At 46.5% G+C, this 26,493-nt stretch overlaps 2 protein-coding genes and 1 pseudogene across 2 annotated transcripts; 1 reads left to right on the top strand and 2 right to left on the bottom strand.

The window, feature by feature from the left end:
* Positions 1–1,780: 1,780 nt before the first annotated feature.
* LOC147334913 (tripartite motif-containing protein 16-like) lies at positions 1,781–3,648 on the top strand. The gene has a single exon (XM_086286957.1). The coding sequence runs from the start codon at positions 1,814–1,816 to the stop codon at positions 3,485–3,487; it is 1,674 nt and encodes a 557-aa protein (XP_086143083.1). The 5' UTR covers positions 1,781–1,813; the 3' UTR covers positions 3,488–3,648.
* A 5,189-nt stretch (positions 3,649–8,837) lies between these two features.
* LOC147334912 (uncharacterized) lies at positions 8,838–11,208 on the bottom strand. The gene has a single exon (XM_086286953.1). The coding sequence runs from the start codon at positions 11,200–11,202 to the stop codon at positions 9,400–9,402; it is 1,803 nt and encodes a 600-aa protein (XP_086143079.1). The 5' UTR covers positions 11,203–11,208; the 3' UTR covers positions 8,838–9,399.
* Positions 11,209–25,230: 14,022 nt separating this feature from the next.
* LOC147334911 (protein CFDP2-like) lies at positions 25,231–26,493 on the bottom strand (annotated as a pseudogene).

The raw sequence follows: 26,493 nt of genomic DNA, 5'->3' as shown, positions 1-26,493 counted from the left end.
TGATGAGACGGCTTACAGGGAGGAGGTCAGCGCCCTGACCCACTGGTGTCAAGACAACCATCTCACCCTCAACGTCGCAAAGACAAAGGAGTTGATAGTGGACTTCCGGAGGTGCAGAGAAGTACACACCCCCATCACCATCAACGGCGCTGCTGTGGAGAGAGTGAGCAGCTTCCGGTTCCTTGGAGTACATCTGGCTGAGAATCTTACGTGGTCAGTACACATAAACAAAACAGTGAAGAAGGCGCAGCAGCGCCTCTTCTTTCTCAGGAGACTGAAAAGATTCGGCATGAGCCCCCGCATCCTCAGGACCTTCTATCACTGTGCCATTGAGAGCATCCTCACTGGATGCATCACCACCTGGTATGGCAACAGCACCGCCTACAACTGCAAAGCTCTCCAGCGAGTAGTGCGGTGCTCTGAACGGATAATTGGAGGTGAGCTTCCCTCCCTCCAAGACATCTACAGGAAGCGGTGCCTGAGGAAAGCGGGGAGGATCATCAAGGACTCCAGTCACCCCAGCCATAAACTGTTCAGACTGCTTCCATCAGGAAGGAGGTTCTGCAGCATCCGGTCCCGAACCAGCAGACTGAGAGACAGCTTCTTCCATCAGGCCATCAGACTGCTGAACACGTCATAGACACCTCACCTTCACTACTGTAACTTTAACATTATGCACTCCATACTGTACAGTAATGCCACTGTTTTGCACATGTCTCAACTCTGTATATTTTTATATATTATATTTTATTGTTTACTCTATTTAATTTGTAAAATATGTGTATACACACACACACACACACACACGTAGAAAAACATTTAGTATACACATCCAGAATTTTTTTTTTTTTACATATACTATTATATACTGTACATATATTTATTGGTTTCAGATTTAGCCATTCATATATTTTGCCTGTTTATGTTATTGTATTTTGCACAACTCTGTTGCTTGTGAAGCTCGCACACAAGAATTTCACTCGCATGTGCTGTACCAATGTACCTGCACATGTGATGTGACAATAAAAGTGATTTGATTTGATTTGATTTGATTTGATTTGATTTGATTTGATTTGATTTGATTTGATTTGATTTGATTTGGTCCAGCCTCACTGTCTTCAGTCCCGTCTGGTCCAGCCTCCGAGCCTTCACCCTCGCCTGGTCCAGCTTCTGCCTCTGCGTTTGGAAACAATGACATTTTGTGGAGCTGAATGTGTTTGAAAACTCTTTAATATGTTTACTGCCTCATACACCAACTACTATACCTGCTGCACCCTCTCACCGTTGATAGTGTCTAATGGAGAGAAACAATTGAAATGAGCATAAACTTAAATGCAACATAAGCATCATGTCAGTGGCTGCCTTATCTGTATGTTTAGGATCATTATCCTCCTGCATTGAAAAAAAAACTGAAGGACTGTTTGATAATTTCAGTGAGAACTCTGACATTTCTAAAGTGAAGTATATTTATATAGAAGAAAGTGTTAAGAAGCTTAAAAGTTGATGTGAGCAGTAAATAAAAAGGGTTAAACACACAGTATCGCTCTCAAACTGCTCCTCTTCCTGGAGTGAAGCACAGCCTGATAACCCTCCCTCTTCTTCCTGCTCTTAAACACAGCACCTCCTCTCTGTCCACGTGTTTCCTCGTTCCCTCCCCTTCAATTCTGAACTTGGGTGTAACCAACATGTGGTGATGTGTAAGAGCTGACAGGGTCCATTCACTGCAGAAACACATGATGTTGAGGTCACAGCGTAGACTAGTTTCAGTTATAAGGAAGAGAAACTCACACAGTCACTGACACTGAGAGGAGAAATGGCGCAGAAAGGAGTTCAGCTGGACCGAGAAACCTTCTCTTGTTCCATCTGTTTGGATCTACTGAAGGATCCGGTGACTACAACCTGTGGTCACAGCTACTGCATGAACTGTATTAAAACCCACTTTGATGAAGAGGACAGGAAGGGAATCCACAGCTGCCCTCAGTGTAGGAAGACTTTCATACCGAGGCCTGTCCTGGAGAAAAACACCATGTTAGCAGCTTTAGTGGAGCAGCTGAAGAAGACTGGACTCCAAGCTGCTCCAGCTGATCACTGCTATGCTGGACCTGAAGATGTGGCCTGTGATTTCTGCACTGGGAGGAAGCTGAAAGCTATCAAGTCCTGTTTGGTCTGTCCGGCCTCTTACTGTGAGAAACACCTCCAACCTCACTATGATGTAGTTCAGTTTAAGAAACACAAGCTGGTGGCCCCCTCCAAGAAGCTCCAGGAGAACATCTGCTCTCATCATGATGAGGTGATGAAGATTTTCTGTCGTACTGATCAGCAGAGTATCTGTTATCTCTGCCTGATGGATGAACATAAAGGCCATGAAACAGTCCCAGCTGCAGCAGAAAGGACTGAGAAGCAGAAGGAGCTCGAGGTGAGACGACTAAACATCCAGCAGAGAATCCAGGAGCGAGAGAAAGATGTGAAGCTGCTTCAACAGGAGGTGGAGGCCATCAATGGCTCTGCTGATAAAGCAGTGGAGGACAGTGAGAAGATGTTCACTGAGCTGATCCGTCTCATCCAGAAAAGAAGCTCTGATGTGAAGCAGCAGGTCAGATCCCAGCAGGAAACTGAAGTGAGTCGAGTCAAAGAGCTTCAGGAGAAGCTGGAGCAGGAGATCGCTGAGCTGAAGAGGAAAGACGGCGAGCTGGAGCACCTCTCACACACAGAGGATCACAACCAGTTTCTACACAACTACCCCTCACTGTCAGCACTCAGTGAGTCTACACACTCATCCAGCATCAAATTCCGTCCTCTGAGGTACTTTGAGGATGTGACAGCAGCTGTGTCAGAGACCAGAGATAAACTACAGGACATTCTGAGAGAGGAATGGACAAACATCTCACTGACAGTCACTGAAGTGGATGTTTTACTGTCACCAACAGAGCCAAAGACCAGAGCTGAATTCTTAAAATGTTCATGTGAAATCACACTGGATCCAAACACAGCAAACACACATCTGTTATTATCTGATGGGAACAGAAAAGTAACATTTATGATGTTCAAACAGTCTTATTATCATCATCCAGACAGATTCACTGAATGTTATCAGGTCCTGAGTAGAGAGAGTCTGACTGGGCGTTGTTACTGGGAGGTGGAGTGGAGAGGAGGAGCAGTTCGTGTAGCAGTCGCATACAAGAATATCAGCAGAACAGGGTTGGGCAATGAATGTTTATTTGGAAACAATGACAGATCTTGGACATTGTATTGTGACACAAACAGATATATATTTGTGCACAACGATGTCCAAACTGTCCTCTCAGGTCCTCGGTCCTCCAGAGTAGGAGTGTACCTGGATCACAGAGCAGGTATTCTGTCTTTCTACAGAGTCTCTGAAACCATGACTCTCCTCCACAGAGTCCAGGCCACATTCACTCAGCCGCTCTATGCTGGACTTTGGACTTGGAAAGATGGAGCCACTGCAGAGTTGATTAAAGTCAAATAGAGAAGACAGGTTCATGTTGATCCCTGACCATTATATGTACTTGTGTAGTTTCTAAATGAGGCTTTACATTTTAGAAGCTGAGAAGTTCAGTGGTCCATTGATGTGTGAAAATAATATTGCACTGATTCAAACTGTACTTACATTTATATACCTTACATCAATATAAATCTGAATTTGTTCTTATAGCTGATAATCATGTGAGTTTAAATGATACTACTCTTCATATTCAGCATGTTTGAAATCTGTCATCAGTCTGGTTAGTGGTTTTATTCTGTAGTTGCTGTAGTGGGTTGTCAAATGCAAAAATATATTGGAGCTGCAGTGATTCATCAGTTAGTCAATGATTAGAGAATTTATTGTTTTATAATTATTTTAATCACATTTAAAGTTGGTTCCAGTTTCTGAAATGTGAAACCTGATCATATATGACTGTAAACTTAATGTCTTTGAGTTTTGAACTTTTACAATTTAATAAAACTTTGAATCCTTGAGGTTTTTGATATTATATTATTGTATCTAGAGTGACCACACTCAATGTCATTTTTCATATGAAAAGTTTGATCACACTCGATCATTTATATTATTATTATTATTTAAATCCATTCACTCACTTCTGCTCATCCTTTTCAGAGTCACTGCAGCCTATTCCAGCTGTCTTGGGGAGAGAGGCAGGGTACACCTTGGACAGTCTGTCGCAGGGCTAACACATAGACAACCATTCACACTCCCATTCACTCCCTGTCCTCCTCTCTCCCCACCTTCACCCAGTACGCCACTGTGGTGTTATCTGTTTAAGTATATCCGGTTTTATGGTGGAAGTGTGTTGGGTACCGGAAGTGAGAAAATAAAGGTTGAAGTTGTTTGCTCTACAAGGTGTCGTCTCTTTCCCTACCAAAAACCACGACATGGTGTCAGAAGTGGGATCGTTGTAAGTGCCTTATCATCGGGGAGGACAGCAAGCGACTTTGGGAGTGGTAAAGAGTTTTCTCGAGACGAAAGATGTCGGACGAAGAAGCGGGAGCTAGCGCAACAGTTACGCGGCCTCGCACGCCACCGCCCCACCAGCGAGCTAACGGCGGCTACAATGCTAACGCTAACCTACCCCCGAATGCCACTTTCACCATCCAGCCCCCCGAGCTGTTCGATTTCTCGAAGCCACAGCATTGGGAAAAATGGATACGGAGGTTTGAAAGGTTTCGACTCGCAAGCAACCTACACCTTAGCTCCGAGGCTAACCAGGTGAACACTCTCATCTACTGCATGGGGGATGAAGCAGATGATATCCTCCGAGGACAAGCGTTATCTGACATACAGAGACAGCAGTATCAAGCAGTAAGAGACACTTTGGAGATGTACTTTGTTCCCAGGAAAAACATTATCTATGAGAGCGCCCGCTTTAATCAGAGAACACAGCAAGCTAATGAGACTGTAGACTCGTTTGTCACTGCACTTTACGCTTTAGCTGAAAACTGCAGTTATGGTGCGCTGCACGAGTTAATAAAAGATCGCCTCGTCGTGGGTCTGAAGGACATCAGCCTAGCGGAGAGACTTCAAATGGACAAAGATTTGACGTTAGAGAAAGCGGTTAACCAAGCCAGGCAGTCAGAAGCCATCAAGAAGCAGCATTCGGACATCAGAGGGGAAAATAAAATGGAAATAGATGCTGTGTCAGCTAAGCACAAGGAACAAAGGCATTCAACGTTCAAACCCCGTGGAGATCGCAAATACACATCAAAGGACAAAACATCTAATGGGAGATCATGCTACAGGTGTGGGAAAACCCCTGCACATGGTAAAGATCAATGCCGAGCGAAAGATGTATCTTGTCACTCATGTGGTAAAAGAGGTCATTTCAGTAAAGTGTGTAAATCTGTTAAGTCTGTGCATGTGATAGAAGCCGAAGAAAGCGATGTTACACCCGTGTTTCTTGGTTCTGTAGACGTAGGCTCAGATCCTTGGTATGCAGATCTCACTATCAGAAACCACAAGGTCAGATTTAAGATAGACACAGGAGCTGACGTATCTGTTATCCCTGCCCAGACGTTTTACAGCATAAACCAGAACGAGACAGAGTTATGCAAACCAGATAGACCGTTGTTTGGTCCGAGTGGTTCCCCACTTGACGTGTTGGGTATGAGCAGAGAAACACTTTGCAAAGGTGAACAGGGAATACAGGAAAATGTGTACATTATCAAAGATTTGCACGTAGCACTGTTAAGCAGGCCGGCAAGCATCAAGCTGAACCTAGTGTGTAGAGCCGACAGCATCGACATGAATGTGCTGCACGGAAAATACCCGAAACTGTGTCAGGGTTTAGGCTTAATGCAACAACCTTATTCAATTAAGTTGAAGCCTGAGGCTGTGCCTTTTTCCCTGGCCACACCAAGACGGGTCCCCATCCCTTTGTTAGGAAAGGTGAAACGGGAACTGGAAAGAATGGAGTCCATGGGAGTAATCAGCAGAGTTGAAGAACCAACAGAATGGTGTGCAGGTATGGTCCCAGTGCCAACAAAAAACGACTCTGTGCGTATTTGTGTTGACCTCACTCACCTCAATGAAGCAGTGTGCAGAGAAAAGTACATCCTGCCTTCGGTTGAACAGACTCTAGGTTCTCTGGCGGGAGCTAAAGTCTTCAGCAAGTTGGATGCAAACAGAGGCTTCTGGCAGGTCCCATTGTCACCAGAGTCAGCACACTACACGACATTCATTACACCCTTTGGGCGCTTCTACTTCAACAGACTTCCTTTTGGAATAGCGTCTGCCCCAGAACATTTTCAGCAATCCTTAATGGGAACAATGTCAGTAATCCTTAATGGGCTGCCAGGCGTGGTCTGTCACATGGATGATATTCTCATTTGGGGACAGGATCAGCAGGAGCACAACACCAGACTGCACACAGTGCTCAATAAACTACAAGAGGCTGGTGTCACACTAAACCTGGAGAAATGTGACCTGAGCAAACAGGAAGTGAAGTTTCTTGGACACATCTTGTCTGCGGAAGGAGTACAGCCAGACCCAGACAAAATTAGAGCAATCTCAGAAATGAAAGAGCCATCAAACGTCAGTGAAATGCGCAGCTTTCTTGGGATGGTAAACCAATTAGGCAAATTTATCCCAGGACTTGCTGAAAAAGATAAGCCCCTAAGAGACCTGCTCTCGAAGAAAAATCAGTGGGTTTGGAAGCAAAAAGCATTCAGGCAGCTGAAAGGCGATCTGACATCAACTCCCATTCTTGCACTCTATGACCCAAACAAAGAGTTAAAACTGTCTGCAGATGCTTCCTCCTATGGACTGGGAGCAGTCCTATTTCAAAAAGAGGGAGAGCAATGGAGACCTGTTGCATATGCGTCTCGTTCTTTAACGGAAACAGAACAGAGGTATGCACAGGTGGAGAAGGAGGCGCTTGGACTAACATGGGGTTGTGAAAGATTCAAAGATTTCCTCATCGGGAGACACTCTATAGAGACTGACCACAAGCCACTCATCAGCCTGTTAGGCCAGCAAGCCCTAACCGAGCTTCCACCCAGGATCCAACGATTCTGCCTAAGGCTTATGAGGTACAGCTACACCATCTCACACACTCCTGGTAAAGCACTCCATACGGCAGATGCGTTGTCACGTGCACCTGTTAACCAAGACCCTGATTCAAAAGCTACAGCTGAATTTCTGGAAGACACAAATATTTATGTGGATGAAATTGTCAAATGCATGCCTGCTACCTCGACATACATCACACAGGTAAAAGAACAGCTAAAAACCGACAGCATATGTTCAGAGGTCATGACTTTTTGTCAGAGCAGCTGGCCAGAATACAGCCATCTCGTAGGCCCAATCAAAGCATATTGGCCACACAGAGAGACCTTAACTGTACATGACAATCTGCTACTGAAAGGCACCAGACTAGTAATCCCCACTGCTATGTGCCACTCTGTCCTAAGTGCCCTACATGAGGGGCACCAGGGAATGTCTAGATGCAGAGAGAGAGCCAGAGAGGCAGTGTGGTGGCCTGGTCTGAGTGGGCAAATAAACGAACTTGTGAAAAACTGCACCATTTGCATCAAAGAGCGTACTAACCCAGTACAACCTTTAATGCCAAGCCAACTCCCGGAGAGGCCATGGCAAAAAGTTGGTGCAGACCTTTTTACACTCAATGACAGCAACTATGTGCTTTTGGTGGACTACTACTCGAAATTTGTGGAAGTAGCATAACTTACCCCCACCAGATCGGAAGATGTTATAGTACACCTAAAATCTGTCTTTTCCAGACATGGAATTCCAGAGCTTTTCTACACAGACAACGGACCTCAGTTTTCAGGACAACAGTTCAAAGACTTTGCAGCAACGTATGGGTTCAGACATGTAACAAGCAGTCCTAGATTTGCACAGAGCAATGGCGAGGCTGAGCGTCATGTCCAAACTGTGAAAAACCTGCTAAAGAAGGCAAAAGACCCATATCTTGCACTTCTAGCTTACAGAGTGTTGAAATCTCCCAATTCTTTGAATCTTTGGGCTGAAGGAAGGACAATACTCGGTGTATTTATGCTCAATCAACAATCATTTATTTCCATACAATTCAACACTTAAGAGCATAAGGACCATCATGATGGGGAGACATGCCTGAAGAGGGTCACAGCAAGTCTCAAAATGGTGACGGGTTGCTCAGCTTTTTATAGTCTCTAGTGGCCCCCACCTAGTCGTAAAAGACCAAACATTAACATTCTTTCTCTCTTACGGCGCCTAAGTTATGACCTCGGCAGTTGTTCCTCTGCTTTCTGTAAGGTGGGGGTGTGGAATGTGGTCTGTCTATCTCCCCTGTCTTCGACACAGAGTCTCCTGCTTACAACCTTCTCTTCATGATTCAACAATTAAGCATGTAATACATTCACAGCAGATCAAGGATACAGAGTGATGCACACTTATCTAATAAACTAATCAGTGAATATGTTCTTTCAACTCAAAAGTATAATGAGAACTAAACTACATACAGATCACACACTCTATATTAAAGGGTATAATATGATCTACAGCAGTATCATCCTTCAACTACTTTGATTACATATATAAGGTAACATATAATAACAGAATAATATCGCAATTCCCCCTTTTGTCACGGTCTGGCTGGCAGACCATGGGGATGTGTGGGGAAGGAGGACCCAGGCGCGGTACTCTGTGTATAAACAGTGCGTTTATTTACAGTGATGGAAACAATAACAGTAAATCCCCGTGCTCTCCCGTGACTCCCGTGTCGTGTCTTCCCAAAAAGTCCGTGCTCCGTGTTCTCCACTGCCGTGTGTCCACACACACCCGTGCCTGCTGCCCTCCGATGTTCCACGCTCCTCCTGAGGGGAAAATGACAGAGGCAGCCGTCAAGACACTTAATTCCAGTAGGCATACACTCAGACTTTAGCTAAGCAGAAGACTAACGTGGAGTCTCATGGAATGATCCCGCGTCGGTGGGAGCTCCAAGACTCTCCTAAGTAGCTCCCCCGACGAGCCCTGATCAGCGGCAGGTGTGTGGCTTCGGGTGTGGCCAGTCCTTCCGCAGGGCCACACCCCTCAGGCCTGCAGGTGGCTGAGCTCCATCCTCCAAGCATCCCCGCAGACATAAACACACACACTCACATCTACAATCATGGAGGAGAGCAGCAGCAATACCAAAATACATATAATAATAATAATAATAATAATAATAATAATATAATACATGACTGCTCAGGGATCCTGGGTCGCCCAGTCCCAGGACCCTGACAGTACCCCCCCTCTAAGGGTCGGCTCCCGACGACCCCAAAACAAAAACAAAAAACAGCACAACCAACCCAGGGCGGGCAGCGGGGGGAACCAGGACGGAGGGCCAGAACCAAAACAAGCAAAAACAACAAAACAACAAACCGACCCAGTCCACAGTCTCAGAGTCAAACCGCGCATCCCGCAGCGGTGCAAAAAGAAAACGAAAAGACGCCACAAACAGTCACAGGCGGCCCATCAACACAACAAGAGAGTTCAGGGGGCCTACCTCGAGCCCAACGGCGGCGACGTAACAGCTCCGGCGGACGGCCCCTGGTCCGGCAGCAGCAGCAAAACAGTTCAGGGGGCCTGCCACGGGTCCGGTGGCGGCGGCGCTGCTCCTCCGGCGGCCTGCCACGGGTCTGGTGGCGGCGGAACGGTTCTGGCGGCCTGCCACGGGTCCGGTGGCGGCGGAACGGTTCTGGTGGCCTGCCACGGGTCCGATGGCAACGTCGCTGCTCCGGTGAGCAACAGCGAGGCGTGGCACCAGGTCCATGACGCGCCGATCGCCGACGTGGACGCACCGGACGTGGACGGCGAGGAGGCCGCGCTAGACGTGGAGGTCCCTCCGGTCCGCTGACCTCCGGCCGAGCGGGACCCTCCTCGGCCGGCAGCGAGAGCTCCTCCTCTGCACGTAGCGAGAACTCCTCCTCCGGCTCGCTGAGCTCCTCAGCTGGCAGAGCGGGCCCCTCCGGCTCGCTGAGCTCCTGCTCGGGCATGCTGAGCTGCTCGGGCATGCTGAGCTCCTCCGGCTCGCCGAGCTCCTCAGCTAGCGGTGCGGGCTCCTCCGGCTCGCCGAGCTCCTGCTCGGGCATGCTGAGCTCCTCTGGCTCGCTGAGCTCCTCAGCTGGCGGTGCGGGCGCCTCCGGCTCGCCGAGCTCCTGCTCGGGCATGCTGGGCTCCACAGCTGGCGGTGCGGGCTCCTCCGGCTCGCTGAGCTCCTGCTCGGGCATGCCGAGCTCCTCCGGCTCGCTGAGCACCTCAGCTAGCGGTGCGGGCTCCTCCAGCTCGCCGAGCTCCTCAGCTGGCGGTGCGGGCTCCTCCGGCTCGCTGAGCACCTGCTCGGGCATGCTGAGCTCCTCCGGCTCGCCGAGCTCCTCCGGCTCGCCGAGCTCCTGCGGCAGCTGGACGAAGTCTGAGGTTTCCCGAGCTTGCACTACCCCGCGGGCTTTATGCAGGGTGCAAAGGCAGGCGGAAACTCCCTTGAGCTGGCCGAGGTAGGGGTTTCCCTCCAGGATTGCCTCGATGGCGTTTAACCCCACCACTCTTGCCCGTGTGTTGGTGGTGTGAGCTACCCAGTCCATCAGGCGTTGGACGCGGGTGAGGTCGCTCTCTCCGGACAAGGCTGCTGGAGTGGGTAGTGGAATGGAGGCCGCTGCTGGTGGAGAAGACGGCTGAGGGGTGACTGCATGCGGATGAGATGACGACGGTGTTACAGCTGCAGATGGTGAAGCAGTGGGTGGTGTAGCGACCTCCGACCAAGGTGATGGTACCTGCACCGTCAGCTCGTCCACTGCAGACACAAACAGAGATGATGAGGAAAATGAAAAACTGTCCGTACTACTCACCACAGCCGGCTCTTGAGATGTCTGTGGCTTAGGCTGCGGTGAGGAACGCGAACGTTGTTTCCATGTAGATGTCGGGGCCGGCGTCTCAGGCTGTGAATCCACCAGCTGACCGGGCCGGTGAGCAGCCTGAGGAGGAGAGTGGAGGTGGAGGGTGGAAAGCAGGAAGTCCAGGACTACAGAATTAAGGGAGTCCACCAGCCAGGGGAATTTCAACAGCATCTCCTGCAGCCGCCTCTCCACGGCGCGACGCAACCCCTCCGTGGGCTTCTCCCACCACGACTCACAGAGTCTGTAAACCCTATCCATAACCTCCCTCCTGAGCCTCCCCTCAGAGACCGCTGGGTCCATGCGTAGCGGGATCATTCTGTCACGGTCTGGCTGGCAGACCGTGGGGATGTGTGGGGAAGGAGGACCCAGGCGCAGTACTCTGTGTATAAACAGTGCGTTTATTTACAGTGATGGAAACAATAACAGTAAATCCCCGTGCTCTCCCGTGACTCCCGTGTCGTGTCTTCCCAAAAAGTCCGTGCTCCGTGTTCTCCACTGCCGTGTGTCCACACACACCCGTGCCTGCTGCCCTCCGATGTTCCACGCTCCTCCTGAGGGGAAAATGACAGAGGCAGCCGTCAAGATACTTAATTCCAGTAGGCATACACTCAGACTTTAGATAAGCAGAAGACTAACGTGGAGTCTCATGGAATGATCCCGCGTCGGTGGGAGCTCCAAGACTCTCCTAAGTAGCTCCCCCGACGAGCCCTGATCAGCGGCAGGTGTGTGGCTTCGGGTGTGGCCAGTCCTTCCGCAGGGCCACACCCCTCAGGCCTGCAGGTGGCTGAGCTCCATCCTCCAAGCATCCCCGCAGACATAAACACACACACTCACATCTACAATCATGGAGGAGAGCAGCAGCAATACCAAAATACATATAATAATAATAATAATAATAATATAATACATGACTGCTCAGGGATCCTGGGTCACCCAGTCCCAGGACCCTGACACCTTTGATCTCTTTTCTTCAAAGAGATCACTTACAACATACACTCCAGCATTGCAAGGTCCAGTTCTTCTTGGTCCTGAGGCCCTCTGGCCCCCTTTAACGGGTGGACCATATGTGGGATGACCTCTGTGTTCACGCAGTTCAGATGCAAGCAAAGTTAGATTTACAACCATAACAGCAGTTACAGATGACTCTCCCATCACTCCCCAATTCTCCCACAGCTTTATTTTGGTGCTCCAGTTTTCCAACCCCTTTTTAATGCCCCCTTATACCTTTCAAATGTACTTAGACTAGAACCTCTGTCTAAGGAGCTTTTAACCTTTATTTTTATTGCTGCAGCTACCAGTGTCTTCCAGTTGGGTAATTCTCAGCTTCTTTCTTCGACCTCCGGGGTTAGACCACCCTTTAGTCATTGCACAGTTCTGGGGATTATTCTGCCCCGATTTCAAACAAAGATCTGTGTGTTTTGGGGTCACCTCTGTGTCCCCCTTTTTGCCAAGAGCCTCTTGAACCTCGTTGGTCTGGTGTTCCTGGTTTTCGCCAACCCCTTCATGGTTATTGCTGTGTTTGTGGGATCCATCTTCTCCAGGAGCCCAAACGCCATGACACTTGACCTCAGTTGCTGTCTCGGCAGTCCCTACATCTGTCTCTGCTGTGAAGGGCCCTCACATCTCCGTGTCCCCGTCTGGTGTCTGTTCCTTTCTCTGCAAGAGACAGAAAACCAAAACACCTCTCTCCCTAGCCTTGATAATCTAATATTGTTATCCATTGTTCTTCTAATGATTCAAATTTGGTTTAAAATATTATGTTCAGGACTCTTTGACCCAGGGACTTATTCTAATCATAATCTATGTGTGTGTAAAAGAAATCAAAAATTAGTGAACCCTTTCTAAGTCTAACACATTATAAGCTTAAGTTTTACCATAGCTAAATTATTAAACACAGAAATAACGTCATAAGATGTTCATAAAACCATTGTTTGATGTTCGGACTCAACTCCCCCCTTTTTGACACACTCCCATGTGTCAATTCATTGGAGCTAGACAATTAAAAGAGAAGGTTAGTGACATCATATCTCAGAAAGTATCAGAAATTCTTCTCTCGAGTACCATTGCTCCAGCCTTGTCATCCCAGAGGATCCTCAATCCCGGAAATTTCCCTTCTCCTCATGTAATAAAGTCTATCATCCTTCCATGCCCTGGTAACTGGTCCATCCAGAGCTGTAACATTTTGAAATGTACATACAACAAGCCAAACCACACCTTGGTCACAGCAACCCTTTTCTGCCCTGAAGATGTCCAACGCCATCTTAGTCTGGACCAGGGTTGTAATAGTTTTGCAATTTTCATTAGTTTTTATTTTTATTTAGCTTCGATTTCAGATTTTCAATTTTATATCAGTTTTGATCAGTTTTTACCAATTGTTTGCTAGTTTAGTTTAGTTTTGATTAGTTTCAGTTATAGTTTTAGTTGTGTCTGCAATAATTAAGTGTAGCAAAATCCCAGTCCCATCATATCAGTCATGCTCTTGTGCTTATCCTTGGGTATTGTGACTATTAACTCTTGCAGCACCGGGTGCTCCTAATTTTGGTTCAAGTGAATTTATAAACTTTGTGAAGGGAATTGACTCCTCTGCACACTGGAATAAACATAATCAACATGATCCACATTTTACTGCGTGTTATTTCATCATCTTATTGATTCAAATGCTCCATCCTTATGTGGTTTGCGACATTATGTTTATCCACTCTGTCTCTAAATGTTTGAAGAATTTTCAAGTTTGGGGTCAAATTTTAAGAATTTGACCATAAGTGAAAGTTATGGTGTCATCACCCCCTTCGGGGCTTACCTTTCCCAGTTTTGATGATATTCCTCCCTATTCTTTGCAAATACCCCCTGTTGGTGGCGAGAAACTGTTGGTGTGGTCAAGTGGGTGCTATAGAAACAAAAACTCAGGACAGAACAGTTATCAGTCATGTGCTTCATACAAAATTAGCATATATTGAATTTCATATTGATCCTCTGAGTGTAATGGTACATTTTAATTTGAATTTATCCAAACTAAACACAATAGGTTTTTCTTTCTCTAATTTGCTCTTGTTCTTTTGCAGTACCACATCCTATCAAATGTCCCTGTCGATTATATTCTACATTTAATAACTTACTATTTCAAGTGAGAACCTAAATCACGTGGCCCAATGTTCATTAGGTCAAGTCAAGTCAAGTCAACTTTATTTGTCAATTCTGCCACATGTACAGGACATACACAGAATAGAAATTGCGTTACTCTCAAACCCTAGTGATTAGAAAAATGCAAATAAAATAATTAAAAAGTAAAAATTTAAATAAATACAATACAATTTTACGTATGACAAAAAAAGCTATGCAATATACAATATACAATATTCAAGTAAGAAGGCATAGTGGTGCAAAATAGGCAAATAGTGCAAATGGGGATTTAGTAGTGTATGGTAAGAGATAGTGTAACAACAAAGTCTTATGAGGTCCAATGCTTAAGCAGTCCAATGCTCCACAAAGTGACTGGAGCAGGCCAGTGAGTGCGTCAGAGAGTGAGTGTGTGTGTGTGACAGAGTTCAGTGAGACCGTGGTGGAGAAGAGGGGAGAGGGGGGCAGAATCGGGAGGGAGTTTAGCTTCCTGACAGCCTGATGGATGAAGCTGTCCTTCAGCCTGCTGGTCCTGGCCTGGAGACTCCGCAGTCTCCTCCCTGACGGCAGCAGCTTGAAGAAGCTTTGCATTGGGTGCGTGGGATCAGCCGCTATGCAAAGGGCTTTTTTAGTGAGACGGGTGCTGTAAATGTCCTGGAGGGAGGGGAGAGAGACACCAATGATCCTCTCTGCAGCTCTCACTATGCGTTGGAGGGTTCTATGGCAGGACGCATTGCAGGCTCCAAACCACACAGTGATGCAGCTCGACAGGATGCTCTCGATGTTGCCTCTGTAGAAAGTGTACATGATGGGGGCTGGAGCTCCTGCTCTTCTTAGTTTGCGGAGAAAGAAGAGACGCTGCTGTGATTTCTTGGCCAGTGCTGTGGTGTTGTACGTCCAGGAGAGATCCTCTGTGATGTGCACACCCAAGAACTTGGTGCTGCTCACTCTCTCCACAGACGCTCCGTCAATGGTCAGAGGAGCATGTTGGGTGTGCATTCTCCTGAAGTCCACAACAATCTCCTTCGTCTTCTCCACATTCAGAGAGAGATTGTTGTCAGCACACCACGTGGCCAGGCGTCTCACCTCACTTCTGTAGTCGGTCTCATCCCTGTTGCTAATGAGACCCACCACCGTTGTGTCGTCCGCAAACTTGATGAAGAGGTTGGAGCTGTGTGATGGAGTGCAGTCATGGGTCAGCAGAGTGAAGAGGAGGGGGCTCAGCACACATCCCTGCGGGGCCCCCGTGTTTAAAATGATGGTGCTGGATGTATTACTGCCGACCCGTACTGCTTGAGGTCTTCCGGTGAGGAAATCCAACAGCCAGTTGCACAGTGAGGTGTTGAGCCCCAGCTGGACCAGTTTTTGAGTGAGCTGTTGGGGGATTATAGTGTTGAATGCTGAACTGAAGTCTATGAACAGCATTCGAACATATGAATCTTTTTTGTCCAGGTGTGTGAGTGCTGAGTGGAGTGCAGTGGAGATGGCATCATCGGTTGAGCGATTGGGCCGATACGCAAACTGGAAGGGGTCCAGGGAGGGGGGCAGGACAGTCTTGATGTGCTGCATGACTAGTCGTTCGAAGCACTTCATCAGGATGGGAGTAAGTGCAACAGGACGGTAGTCATTAAAGCAGGAGGGAGATGACTTTTTTGGAACCGGAATGATTGTGGTGGCTTTAAAACATGTGGGGACGACAGCCTGGATGAGTGATATGTTGAAGATGTCTGTGAAGACATCAGTGAGTTCCACTGCACAGTCTCTCAGTGCACGACCAGGAATGTTGTCAGGACCCGGAGCTTTACGTGCATTGATCCTGCTGAGGGATCTCCTCACGCTGTCCGGGGACAGAGTCATCACCTGGTCACCAGGAGGGGGTGGGGTCTTCTGTGCAGTGGTGCTGTTTCGGACTTCAAAGCGAGCAAAGAAAGTGTTCAGCTCGTTCAGCAGGGGGATAGTACTGTCACAAGTCTGTGGTGGGGGCTTGTAATCTGTGATGGTCTGAATGCCCCGCCACAGGCTCCGTGAGTCTCTGCTGTCTTTGAAGTGATGGGATATTTTCCTGGAGTACTGTCTCTTAGCCTCTCTGATGCCACGGGAAAGGTTGGCCCTAGCTGTCCTCAGGCTTGCCTCGTCTCCATCTCTGAAGGCAATTATTGCATATCTCTATTCTGAACGTGGCAAGCCATTCATAGGTATTGTTAAAGTTTTGGCGATTTTCCCCTATAAAATTTAATTGACTTTTTTCAGTGGCCTGCTGTGGTTAATAATAACATATTCCCGTCATGAGTGATATCAATAGTTTTTCTCCACTGTAGCATTTGGCATTCCCAATAATATCACATGATACCTTAATCAAAACACAGCTAATATAGCACAGTTTTCTTAATGCAAACATCAGTAACTCAAAATCAGCAACCAAAGTGTTAAGTCTACAGTTCATACTTATGTGAAGCTACAGTCTCCTCCTCCAGTCTCTCTTATCCTCCTGCTTCTGAAAAAACAAAACAAACAAAACGAAGCATCCACCCTTCTCTTGTCCGCTGGGTGAATTGTTTATTGGCATTTACTAATCCTAAAGTGGGTGCAGTCATTGTCTCAGTATCAAGTCAGTTAAAACTTTTAGTCGTCAGTCCATCACAGTCCAGTCACATGCATACCTCCACACACATTCATACCAGATGTTGCTGATAATGGAGTCTCACGCGCAACCTATTCGAGCCTCCATCACCAGCAAGATGACGTCATCATTTCAAAAGGAAAACAATTCCTTGTTGTTTTTTTTTTCGTTTTTTTTTTTTTTGTCCGGATTGACTCGGTGCAATCCTTGTAGATCAGTGTTCCCTATAAGTGAATTTCTCCCAAGCCAATTACAATCATGGAGAAGCACACTTTGCAACTGTTTACAGTAATAATATTTTATAGCGCTTTAAATTTCAATCTTTCAGGCTTTGTTTAAAGAGCTGATTGTTAAATCATGAACTCACAAAATATCAACATATCACCACCGGTGGATCACACCTCTCAGATTTTCTTCAGTGCACTGTAACAAAAACGAAAACAGACGTAACCAACAAAACACTAATAACAATAACACAAACTAGGGCCCGTTGCAGACATGTCCAAGCATAAACTATCCCTCTCTCGCTTACGAGAAAGAACACAAGCCAAAGCTCACTGATAACATCAAGCTAGCGCTAAGCAAAGCCACAAAATCAACCAGAAATTCACAGGAACGTTTTGCTTCCTGCCGGGACAATATTGTGTGGGAATGAGAAGCTCAGGTGCCGTAACCAGAGATGGGCAGTAACGCGTTACTGTAATCTGATTACTTTTTTCGAGTAACGAGTAAAGTAAGGGATTACTATTGCAAAATCGGTAATTAGATTACCGTTACTTTCCCGTAGGAACGCTGCGTTACTGCGTTACTAAAACCGTGATTTTTTGCGAGAATGTCTCACGACAGTGACGTAAGCGAGTGCGCCGTTAGTGACAACAGCTGTGTGCAGATCAACAATGGATCACATATCGAGTGCGGGAGAGAGTATGAGCATGCAGCGTTTAAAGCGTGGAAGTACTGACCTTACTTTGAGTTTGATTCCATAAAAAGTGACAAAAACATTAGCGTCCATCGTGCGTGGGAAGAAAACTTCTTTTTACAGCGAAAAAAACCCCTAAACTTCCAAGGAAGCACCAAGAGCGCAACGACGTAATGGGAAGCTCACAGAGACACTGCCGTATCCTTCCACTGACCGCTGCACACCTGCACCAGGGTAAACCTCCGCCTACTGCAGTCCTGCTTTACAGGTGAAAATAGAGCAACAGGACCGCTGAGTCTTTGACTTTATTTATGTTCTGCTGTGTTTTACTTGCATCTATTTGAAAGAGTGAGTGTAAACACAAAAAATTATTTTATTTTATGTGCTGGAATGTGCAGAAAATAGGTTTAAATGTTAAACTCATTTATTCAACTCAGAGAATGTTGCATATAATTAAATTTTTGCTTGATGCATAAAGTTAAAAGATTAAAAATGATAGAACAAGTTAAAAAAAAGAGACTTTTCCATTTGATTACATTTTGTATGATGGATTATGTAGAAAAAGTAGAATTGGGCTGAAAGATCTATCGCTTTATCACCTCTTCAGGTTGTAAATCGTGTTTATAAAAAGTAACTAAGTAACTAAGTAATTAATTACTTTTGAAAATAAGTAATCAGTAAAGTAACGGGATTACTTTTTTGGGGAAGTAATCAGTAATTAGTTACTGATAACTTGACCAACACTGGCCGTAACACCTTTTGTTCCTCCTTGAATTAAATCTCAATCACAGAAAATGCCGCACTCCAACCTAACCTTACACTATTAATTCATCATTTTCACTCTGTGCCACTGTTCCTCCTCAGGGCTGTGTGAAGCACAGCAAAGAATTCAGTCGAGGCCTTGAGTCATAAACAGACATCACGCACAGACATTGTTTTCATAACCAAACCGTTTTAGACCTTATTCCTAAAACCTACATAAATGCCCTCTGTGTGACATATAACACATTCTAAGTAATCAATGGTAATCAATGGCTCCTCATAAAAATTATGTATTGGGATGTTTGTGTGCAGCATTTTGCATATCAGCATAAGCAAAGCATTCTTCATTGCATCAGCGTGTATGTGTGTGTGTGTGTCATTTCTCACTCACTCAACGAGTACACATGTTCATGTGTGTATTTCACTTCATTCTGAATCTGTGTGTTTGTAGACGTGTGTGTGTGTGTGTGTGTGTGTGTGTGTGTGTGTGTGTGTGTGTGTGTGTGTGTGTGTGTGTGTGTGTGTGTGTGTGTTCATCACTTTCCTGTTCAGGTGTTCTGGGTAAACCATGGCCTGAAGCGTGCCCTGGGGTCCCGCCCTCCTCCTTTTCAGTTTGTTTGCAACCATTGCTGCTGCTGCTGCTCAAAGTTCAGTCCGCCCTGGTTCTGACCCCAATTGGGGCAGTCCTCTCTCCAGTGTCCATGCTCACCGCAGGTGAAACCTGCATCTTCTCCTGTGTTTTTTGTCCATTCTGAGGTGCCTTCTGTCCTCAGTTACTCCTCCTGTCTCGGTCACGCCCTTTTTGCTGCCCGATCATTCGTGTTGGTCCATCACTGTCCTGCACAGTGTAAATGCAGAGTTATCAAGGTCAGCATTCTTTTGCTCAGCCTTACTTTTCATTCGGGCTTGGCGGGCGTCTCGTCACAGCTCTGTCAGCTGACGCAGTCTGGGAATTTTCCCCCGTGTAGTGAAACGGGCCTTAGTTTTAACGCTCTCTGTCTCTGCTGCATGAGATCGCATTCCTGCAGCACTGTTGACATTTTCAGGTCGTTGTTGTGGGTCCAGCTGTTGCAGCATTTGGTCAGGGTCACGTATGGGGGAGAGCAGGAGTCCAGTCAGCCTCGGCTTTCAGGGCCGGCAAAGCAGCCTGTAATTAAACATATATAGAGAAAAACAAAAATCAAAAACAGACAAAAACAAAAGCAAACGAACAGGAAAATGATGTTGTGTTGGCTGTATTACAACGAGAGGGGAGAAACACCGGGACCAGGCCCTGTGTCAGCCTTCTCTCCCCCTTTTTTTGTTTTTTCTCTCCCGATATAATCAACTCCTAACCCACCAAGCTGACAGGACAACATGCACCTTGCTAAAATTCTTAAGATCATGTTTAAAAGCCCAAAAAGAAACTTTCTTTCATTCAGTAATCACTTGTATCAATCAATCAGCAGAAAACATGTCACAATTTGAATCTTTTAACCCCTAAATTTGTCATGTCTTCACTGGTTGGTCAGACCAGTGTCTTTTTCTTTGAAGTTAAATTGTTGAGTTTATTTGTCAGTAATGTATTTATCCTGTAACAACAGATGTATGTTAAGTTTCGCTGCTTTAGCCTTGCTGGAAAATCTTCACGTGTTCATGAGTGTAAGCTGTTTCTTCATTGCGTGTGTGTGCATTTGTAGGCAGGCAGGTTAATTTTATCTTTTTCTCAAACTGGGCGTTACCTTAAAAGGAACCTTTCTCTCAGATTTCTCTGCTTGTGTTTTTGTTTCACCTTTTTGTTGTGATGCTCCGGACACCTTCCCAACCTCCACAAGTCCGTTGGCCCTTTTTTATGTGTTAACACTTCTCTTAATTTTTCTCTTCTAAGCATCCAGACGCCGCTGGTCCTGGCCATGCGTCCACGACCAGGAGGGTCGCCACACCTTGAACAAAATTTCCACAGGTACACTAGGCATCAACCTTTGATCCTAAAATGTGTCTTTGCTCTAATGTCCTCCTATTCAAACACATCAACCGTCACTGTCACTGTGTTCACGCTTCACACTCACAAAAAACACACTCAGAGCGCGCCTCACTTACACTCAAAACAACACCTAGAGCGCGCTTTACACACAAGACAGCACCCAGAGCGCGCTTCGCAGCTTCGCAGCTTCGCAGCTTCGCACACACTCACTCAGAGCGTGCCTTCACACACACACAACACTTTTCTTCAGCGGGAATTTTACACAGAAACCTCTGAGCTCAACTATTAGATTCTTCTTAAAGCACACTGCACCATAGACTAAAATACCCCTTTCTCTGCGCTTATGACCGCCACAACGGGGCAAAGTCGCATCATAAAAGTGATGCTTGCATCCCCGAAGTTATACCTGACATCATAAACCAGGTTTTGCTCTATGTACTTCTTGGCAAGTAAAATTTTACTTTGTTTTATGACCGCAGCCCTTAAAACTCGACTGACGCCACAAACCACCGTCAAACCTCTATCCAATGTACTAAAACTAGCACCAACCACTACTGCACTTCACGGCTGCACCACCGGAACACGGCCGTATCATAAACCAAACCTACGGATGTGTTTCGCTCTCGCGTTGCCAGCGTTCAACTGCACCGTGAGCCAGCATCTGCTTTTCCTTAAATCAACTTCTATTTCATAGCCGGCAAGAGCCAGGACGTAACCGACACCATAAACAAACTTCAAACCTCGACTTCAATGTACTGAACTTATGGCCGCGTCTTCAGAAGAAATTCTAATGTATTATTGCTACAGAGGCCAGTATTAGACAAAATTAAATGTGGAAGGTAAAGTGGCTGCAACTAGCTCAACATAGTATCTTATTAGTTTCTCGGTAGAAGCAGTTTATTTAACACACTGGAATTCAGCCTCAACTTATGTTGTTAGTATCTCGCGCCAAAAACCAGACACCGACAAATTTAATGTGAAAATACATGTGACTCAGCGAACAGATTAAGTTGGAAAGCCCAATATGCACATTTGGTATTTGTAATACAACAGGCTGTGCTTACCTTTCTGTTTTAGGCCGGCCTTCTGTTCACCTTGCCCCACGATCTCACCAAAGGCCAAATCTGCCCCTCCTCAGCACACCAAAGATCCGGGTCACACGGCACCAAGTTGTTGAAATCTCCCAATTCTTTGAATCTTTGGGCTGAAGGAAGGACAATACTCGGTGTATTTATGCTCAATCAACAATCATTTATTTCCATACAATTCAACACTTAAGAGCATAAGGACCATCATGATGGGGAGACATGCCTGAAGAGGGTCACAGCAAGTCTCAAAATGGTGACGGGTTGCTCAGCTTTTTATAGTCTCTAGTGGCCCCCACCTAGTCATAAAAGACCAAACATTAACATTCTTTCTCTCTTACGGCGCCTAAGTTATGACCTCGGCAGTTGTTCCTCTGCTTTCTGTAAGGTGGGGGTGTGGAATGTGGTCTGTCTATCTCCCCTGTCTTCGACACAGAGTCTCCTGCTTACAACCTTCTCTTCATGATTCAACAATTAAGCATGTAATACATTCACAGCAGATCAAGGATACAGAGTGATGCACACTTATCTAATAAACTAATCAGTGAATATGTTCTTTCAACTCAAAAGTATAATGAGAACTAAACTACATACAGATCACACACTCTATATTAAAGGGTATAATATGATCTACAGCAGTATCATCCTTCAACTACTTTGATTACATATATAAGGTAACATATAATAACAGAATAATATCACAAGAGCAACACCATTGGCTAACGGATATAGCCCGGCGCAACTACTGATGGGACGGAGACTGCGCACGCCAGTTCCCCAGCTTCCTTCCCTGCTCAATCCCAGCCTGCCCAATAAGAATACAGTGTTGGCAAAAGCGAGAGAGAGAAGGGCAAGGGACAGTGATGCGTACAACAGGAGACATCGGGCGACTGAACTTCCTCCACTCGCACCGGGGCAACCAGTGTGGATTACAGACACTAGGCGTGAAGGGACTGTCATCTCCTCTCACCCCACACCCCGCTCCTATATGGTTGAGACTCCTTCAGGAGCCATCAGGAGAAATAGACGTCACCTCCAGCCATTGCCAGAGTCCACACCAAAGTTACAGACCCCATCTACCCCCGTCAGTCCCAGAGAAAATACCCTGCCAGCTCCCAACCTATTGACGTCTACAACTCTGACTCCGAAGACAGAAGTCCCAGGTCTTGTCAGAACTAGAGCTGGCAGAGTTGTCATAAAACCACAAAGATTGAACTTGTGAGATTAAATAAAGCAAAGCATCTCGAGTTAAATATAGAGTAGCTATGTTTCTGCAGTAGGTTCTAAGAAGTAACGAAAGTACAGTTTCCCATATGCAGTAAATGTTTCAATAAGTTGTTGTTTTCTGCGAAAGGAGGATGTGGTGTTATCTGTTTAAGTATATCCGGTTTTATGGTGGAAGTGTGTTGGGTACCGGAAGTGAGAAAATAAAGGTTGAAGTTGTTTGCTCTACAAGGTGTTGTCTCTTTCCCTACCGAAAACCACGACAGCCACCTGCCTCACCAGAGACAATAAAACATTGGACTTATTGTATGCTAACACCAAGGAGGCATACAGCTCATCATCTCTTCCTCCCCTGGGGGGCTCAGATCACAACCTTGTTCATCTCCAGCCTGTGTATAAACCTCTAGTACACAGACCACCAGTTGTGAAACGCACAGTAAGGAAATGGTCGGCAGAGACTGAAGAGGCCCCGAGGGACTGTTTCCTTTCCACTGTGTGGGACAACCTACCAAATTTCCCCTTGTGTTACAATTAAAGGATTATTTTATTCTATTCTATTCTAACCTCTGCAGCCTTTTGGAGGATGACCTCAACAGCATCACAGACTGCATTACAAATTACATGAACTTCTGTGTGGACAACACCGTACCCATCATAAAGGAATGATGTTTTTCTAACAACAAGCCATTGATAAATCCTGAAATAAAGGCTCTCTCATCAAGGAGAAGAAGAGAGTCTTTAGATCTGAAGACAAACAGGAGCTAAGAGTTGTCCAGAAGAAGCTGAAATGGAAGATAAGGCAAGGGAAGGAAAACTACAGGAGTAAGATTGAAGAACAGCTGTAACAGGACAACATCAGAGGGGTTTGGAACAGCGTGAAGACAATCTCAGGACAAATACCAACCACCCAGGCTTCAGGAGACTTGGGGTGGGTAAATTACTTACTTACTTACTTACCATGCCTTATGTTGACATATCGGGTGGCAAACGAATGCCACCAGGCTTGATCTTGTGCCCGGGCTTCAGCTTCTTCCAACAATATATTTGATGTGTTTAGGTCTTGATGGAATGACCTTTGCCAGGTGTTACAGGGACATCCTCATGGGCTTTTAATGCCCAGAGGTTGCAAGCGCATCTCTGTTTTTGGAATCCGTCCGTCATCCATGCAGAGGATATAGCCAGCCAGTCGGAGTCTTTGGCCTGCAACGATATTGTGAAGTTTGACCGTGCCACTCCTTCGCAAGACCTCCTCGTTGGTGATGTGCTTGGTGTAGTGGATCTACAGAATCCAGCGAAGGCATCGCTGCTGAAAGACGTCGAGCTTGGTGTTAATGCAGGCCGACACCTTCCAAGTCTCGTTGGCATAAATGGCGGTTGGGATCAAGATCGAATTAAGCAAGTGGAGTTTGATCTTGAGGGAGGTGATCGGGGAGGACCAGACCTTGTTCATCCTTCGAAATACCGCAGCCACCTTTCCAGTGCAGCATTTGACATCCACCTCCGCATCGCTGTCATGGGAAATCACGCTACCGAGGTAGGGGAATTTCTTCACTTCTTCTAGCTGCTGTGTCCTGATGTAGATCCCCCGTCATGGGTCCTTGGAACTGACGTGCATGATCTGCGACTTTTCAGAGCTCCTCAGGCCAATCTTGCCGGCTTCTTGTCTTAGATCGGTCGTTCCTTGCTGTAGCTTCAGCTCATCTTCCTCGAGTAGGGCGATATCGTCAGCGAAATCGAGGTCGCCAAGACGGTCTTGATCAGACCAATGGATGCCAGCTCCTATACGGGCACCAGCTCGCCGCAAGACGTAGTCGAGGGCAACGAGAAAAAGCTGTGGTGACAGGATGCAGCCCTGCCTGATGCCGGTGGTGTCCTTGAAGAAGTCGGTGTGGCCATTTCCGGTCTTAACGCAATAGCACGATCGCAAGTACAGGTCCTTGAAGATGTTGAGGAAGATTGTAGGGACACCGTACAAGCGCAGGATCTGCCAAAGAGAATCGTGGTGGATGCTATCGAAGGCCTTCTTGAATCGACGGAATTGATGGCGAGTTGTTGCCGATACTCGATGCACTGTTCGATGATGTTTCTTAAGACGAAAATCTGTTTCGTGCATGATCGGCCACTTTGGATCCCAGCTTGCTCCTCTCATAGACGTTGGTCGAAGGCACTCCCCGGTCGTCGAACGAGGACAATACAGAATGGCTTGCCAGGCACAGAGAGAAGGGTGATGCCTCTCCAATTGGTACACTCGGAGGTCTTGCCCTTCTTTGGTAGCTTGACTATGGCGCCCTTCCGCCAGTCCTCCGGCACTGTGCCACTTTGCCAGCACTTGTTGAACAGGGTCATCAATTCTTCCACCTGGGCTTGGTTGCCGTGTTTCAGGATCTCTGCTGGTATTTCGTCTAAGCCAGTCGCTTTGTTGTTCTTGATGCTCTTGATCGCAATCTTCACTTCCTCGATGATTCTGCCAGTGTTGACTCATGTTGGGCATCCTCCGCCTCAAAATTGTACGTCGTGGCGGGCTCTGGCTGGTTAAAGGTCTCTTGGAAGTGTTCGGCCCATCTTTTGTTTTGCTCTTCTTGAGTGATCAGGAGCATCCCATTTTTGTCCTTGACCGGGACGTTTGCATTAGTCCTCGATCCAGTAAACTCATTTACGATGCGGTATATGTCTTAGAGTCATTCCGATCTGCTTCTTCCTGAGTTTTGGCACCTTTTCGTTCTAGCCATTCTTTCTTGTCTTTCCAACAGCTTTTCTTCACTAGCTGATCTAACTCCGTATCGTTGGGTTCCCTCCCCTCTGGCTTGTTCGGTTTTTGGCCTGCTCTCTTTTGAGCTTCACGATTTTTTCTCTCATCGATCAGTTTCCATTTTCTTCCTTGGATCCACTGTTCGCTTCTCTTTCCTCTGCGTCTTCTGATAGTGTTTTTGGTGGACTCCACGGTGGCGTCCCTGTGGCCAGTCCAGAGGTCTTCGACGTCTTCCATTTCTCCAAGGACGGCAAAACGATTTTGCAGTTCTAAAGTGAAGGCGTTGACAACGGTTGGGTCCTTGAACTTCTCAATTGCGAGTGGTTTCTTTGGTGCGGGCTGTCTTTGGTTCCAAAGTTTGAGTTTGACTTCCGCTCTGACTAGGTGGTGGTCAGATCCAACATCCACTCTTCGATAGGCCCTTGCGTCATGCAAAGCAGACCTCCATTTTTGGCTGATGCAGATAAAATCAATTTCATTGAATGTACGCCCATCCGGGGATCACCATCTCTTCTTGTGGATCTCTCGGTGCTGGAAGTATGTATTTCCAACGCACAGCCCATTTTGCTCGCAGAAGGATACTAATCGTTCGCCGTTGTCACTGAGATGCGTTGAAGATGCATGTGGTCCAACCACTGTCTCCAATTCTAATCGGTTGCCACCCAGCTGGGCATTGAAGTCTTGCATTTTAAGGTCGTGATTCGGGATGTCATTAACGACGTCTTGCAGCTGATTGTAGAAATTGTCCTTGAAAGCAACTTCCGTATTGTCCATTGGCGCATAGACTTGCACAATGGTTGTCTTGGTGTGTACCAATCTGAAACAAGCTGTGATGATGCAGTCGTTAACAGGTTTCCAACCAATGAGTGCTCTCACAGCTTCTTTGCTCAATACAAGCCCCACTCCATGTTCATGTCGATCTTCGTGACACGAGTTCAAGATCGTCTTGCCATCGCTGATAATTTGGCCGCTCTCTATCCACTTCATTTCACTCATTCCGAGGATGTAGAGCCGATAATCGTCAAACTCCTTCAAAAGTTGAGCCAGCCGTCCGGTTTGATATAACGTGCGAACCTTCCATGTCCCAAATCTTGTGATGGTTTTGGTGGAGAATAATGCTTCCATCGGGCGCTGGATGCCGTTTTCGGTTTCTTCCATCACCGTCAT

This window comes from Aulonocara sp. 'chitande type north' Nkhata Bay, linkage group LG3, assembly GCF_057382095.1.
Source record: "Aulonocara sp. 'chitande type north' Nkhata Bay isolate Kocher_YH1m ecotype deep benthic linkage group LG3, A_spYH_male_GT1.1, whole genome shotgun sequence".
Classification (NCBI taxonomy): domain Eukaryota; kingdom Metazoa; phylum Chordata; class Actinopteri; order Cichliformes; family Cichlidae; genus Aulonocara; species Aulonocara sp. 'chitande type north' Nkhata Bay.
Note: the sequence above shows the minus strand (reverse complement) of the source record. Positions and strands in the feature narration are given on the sequence as shown.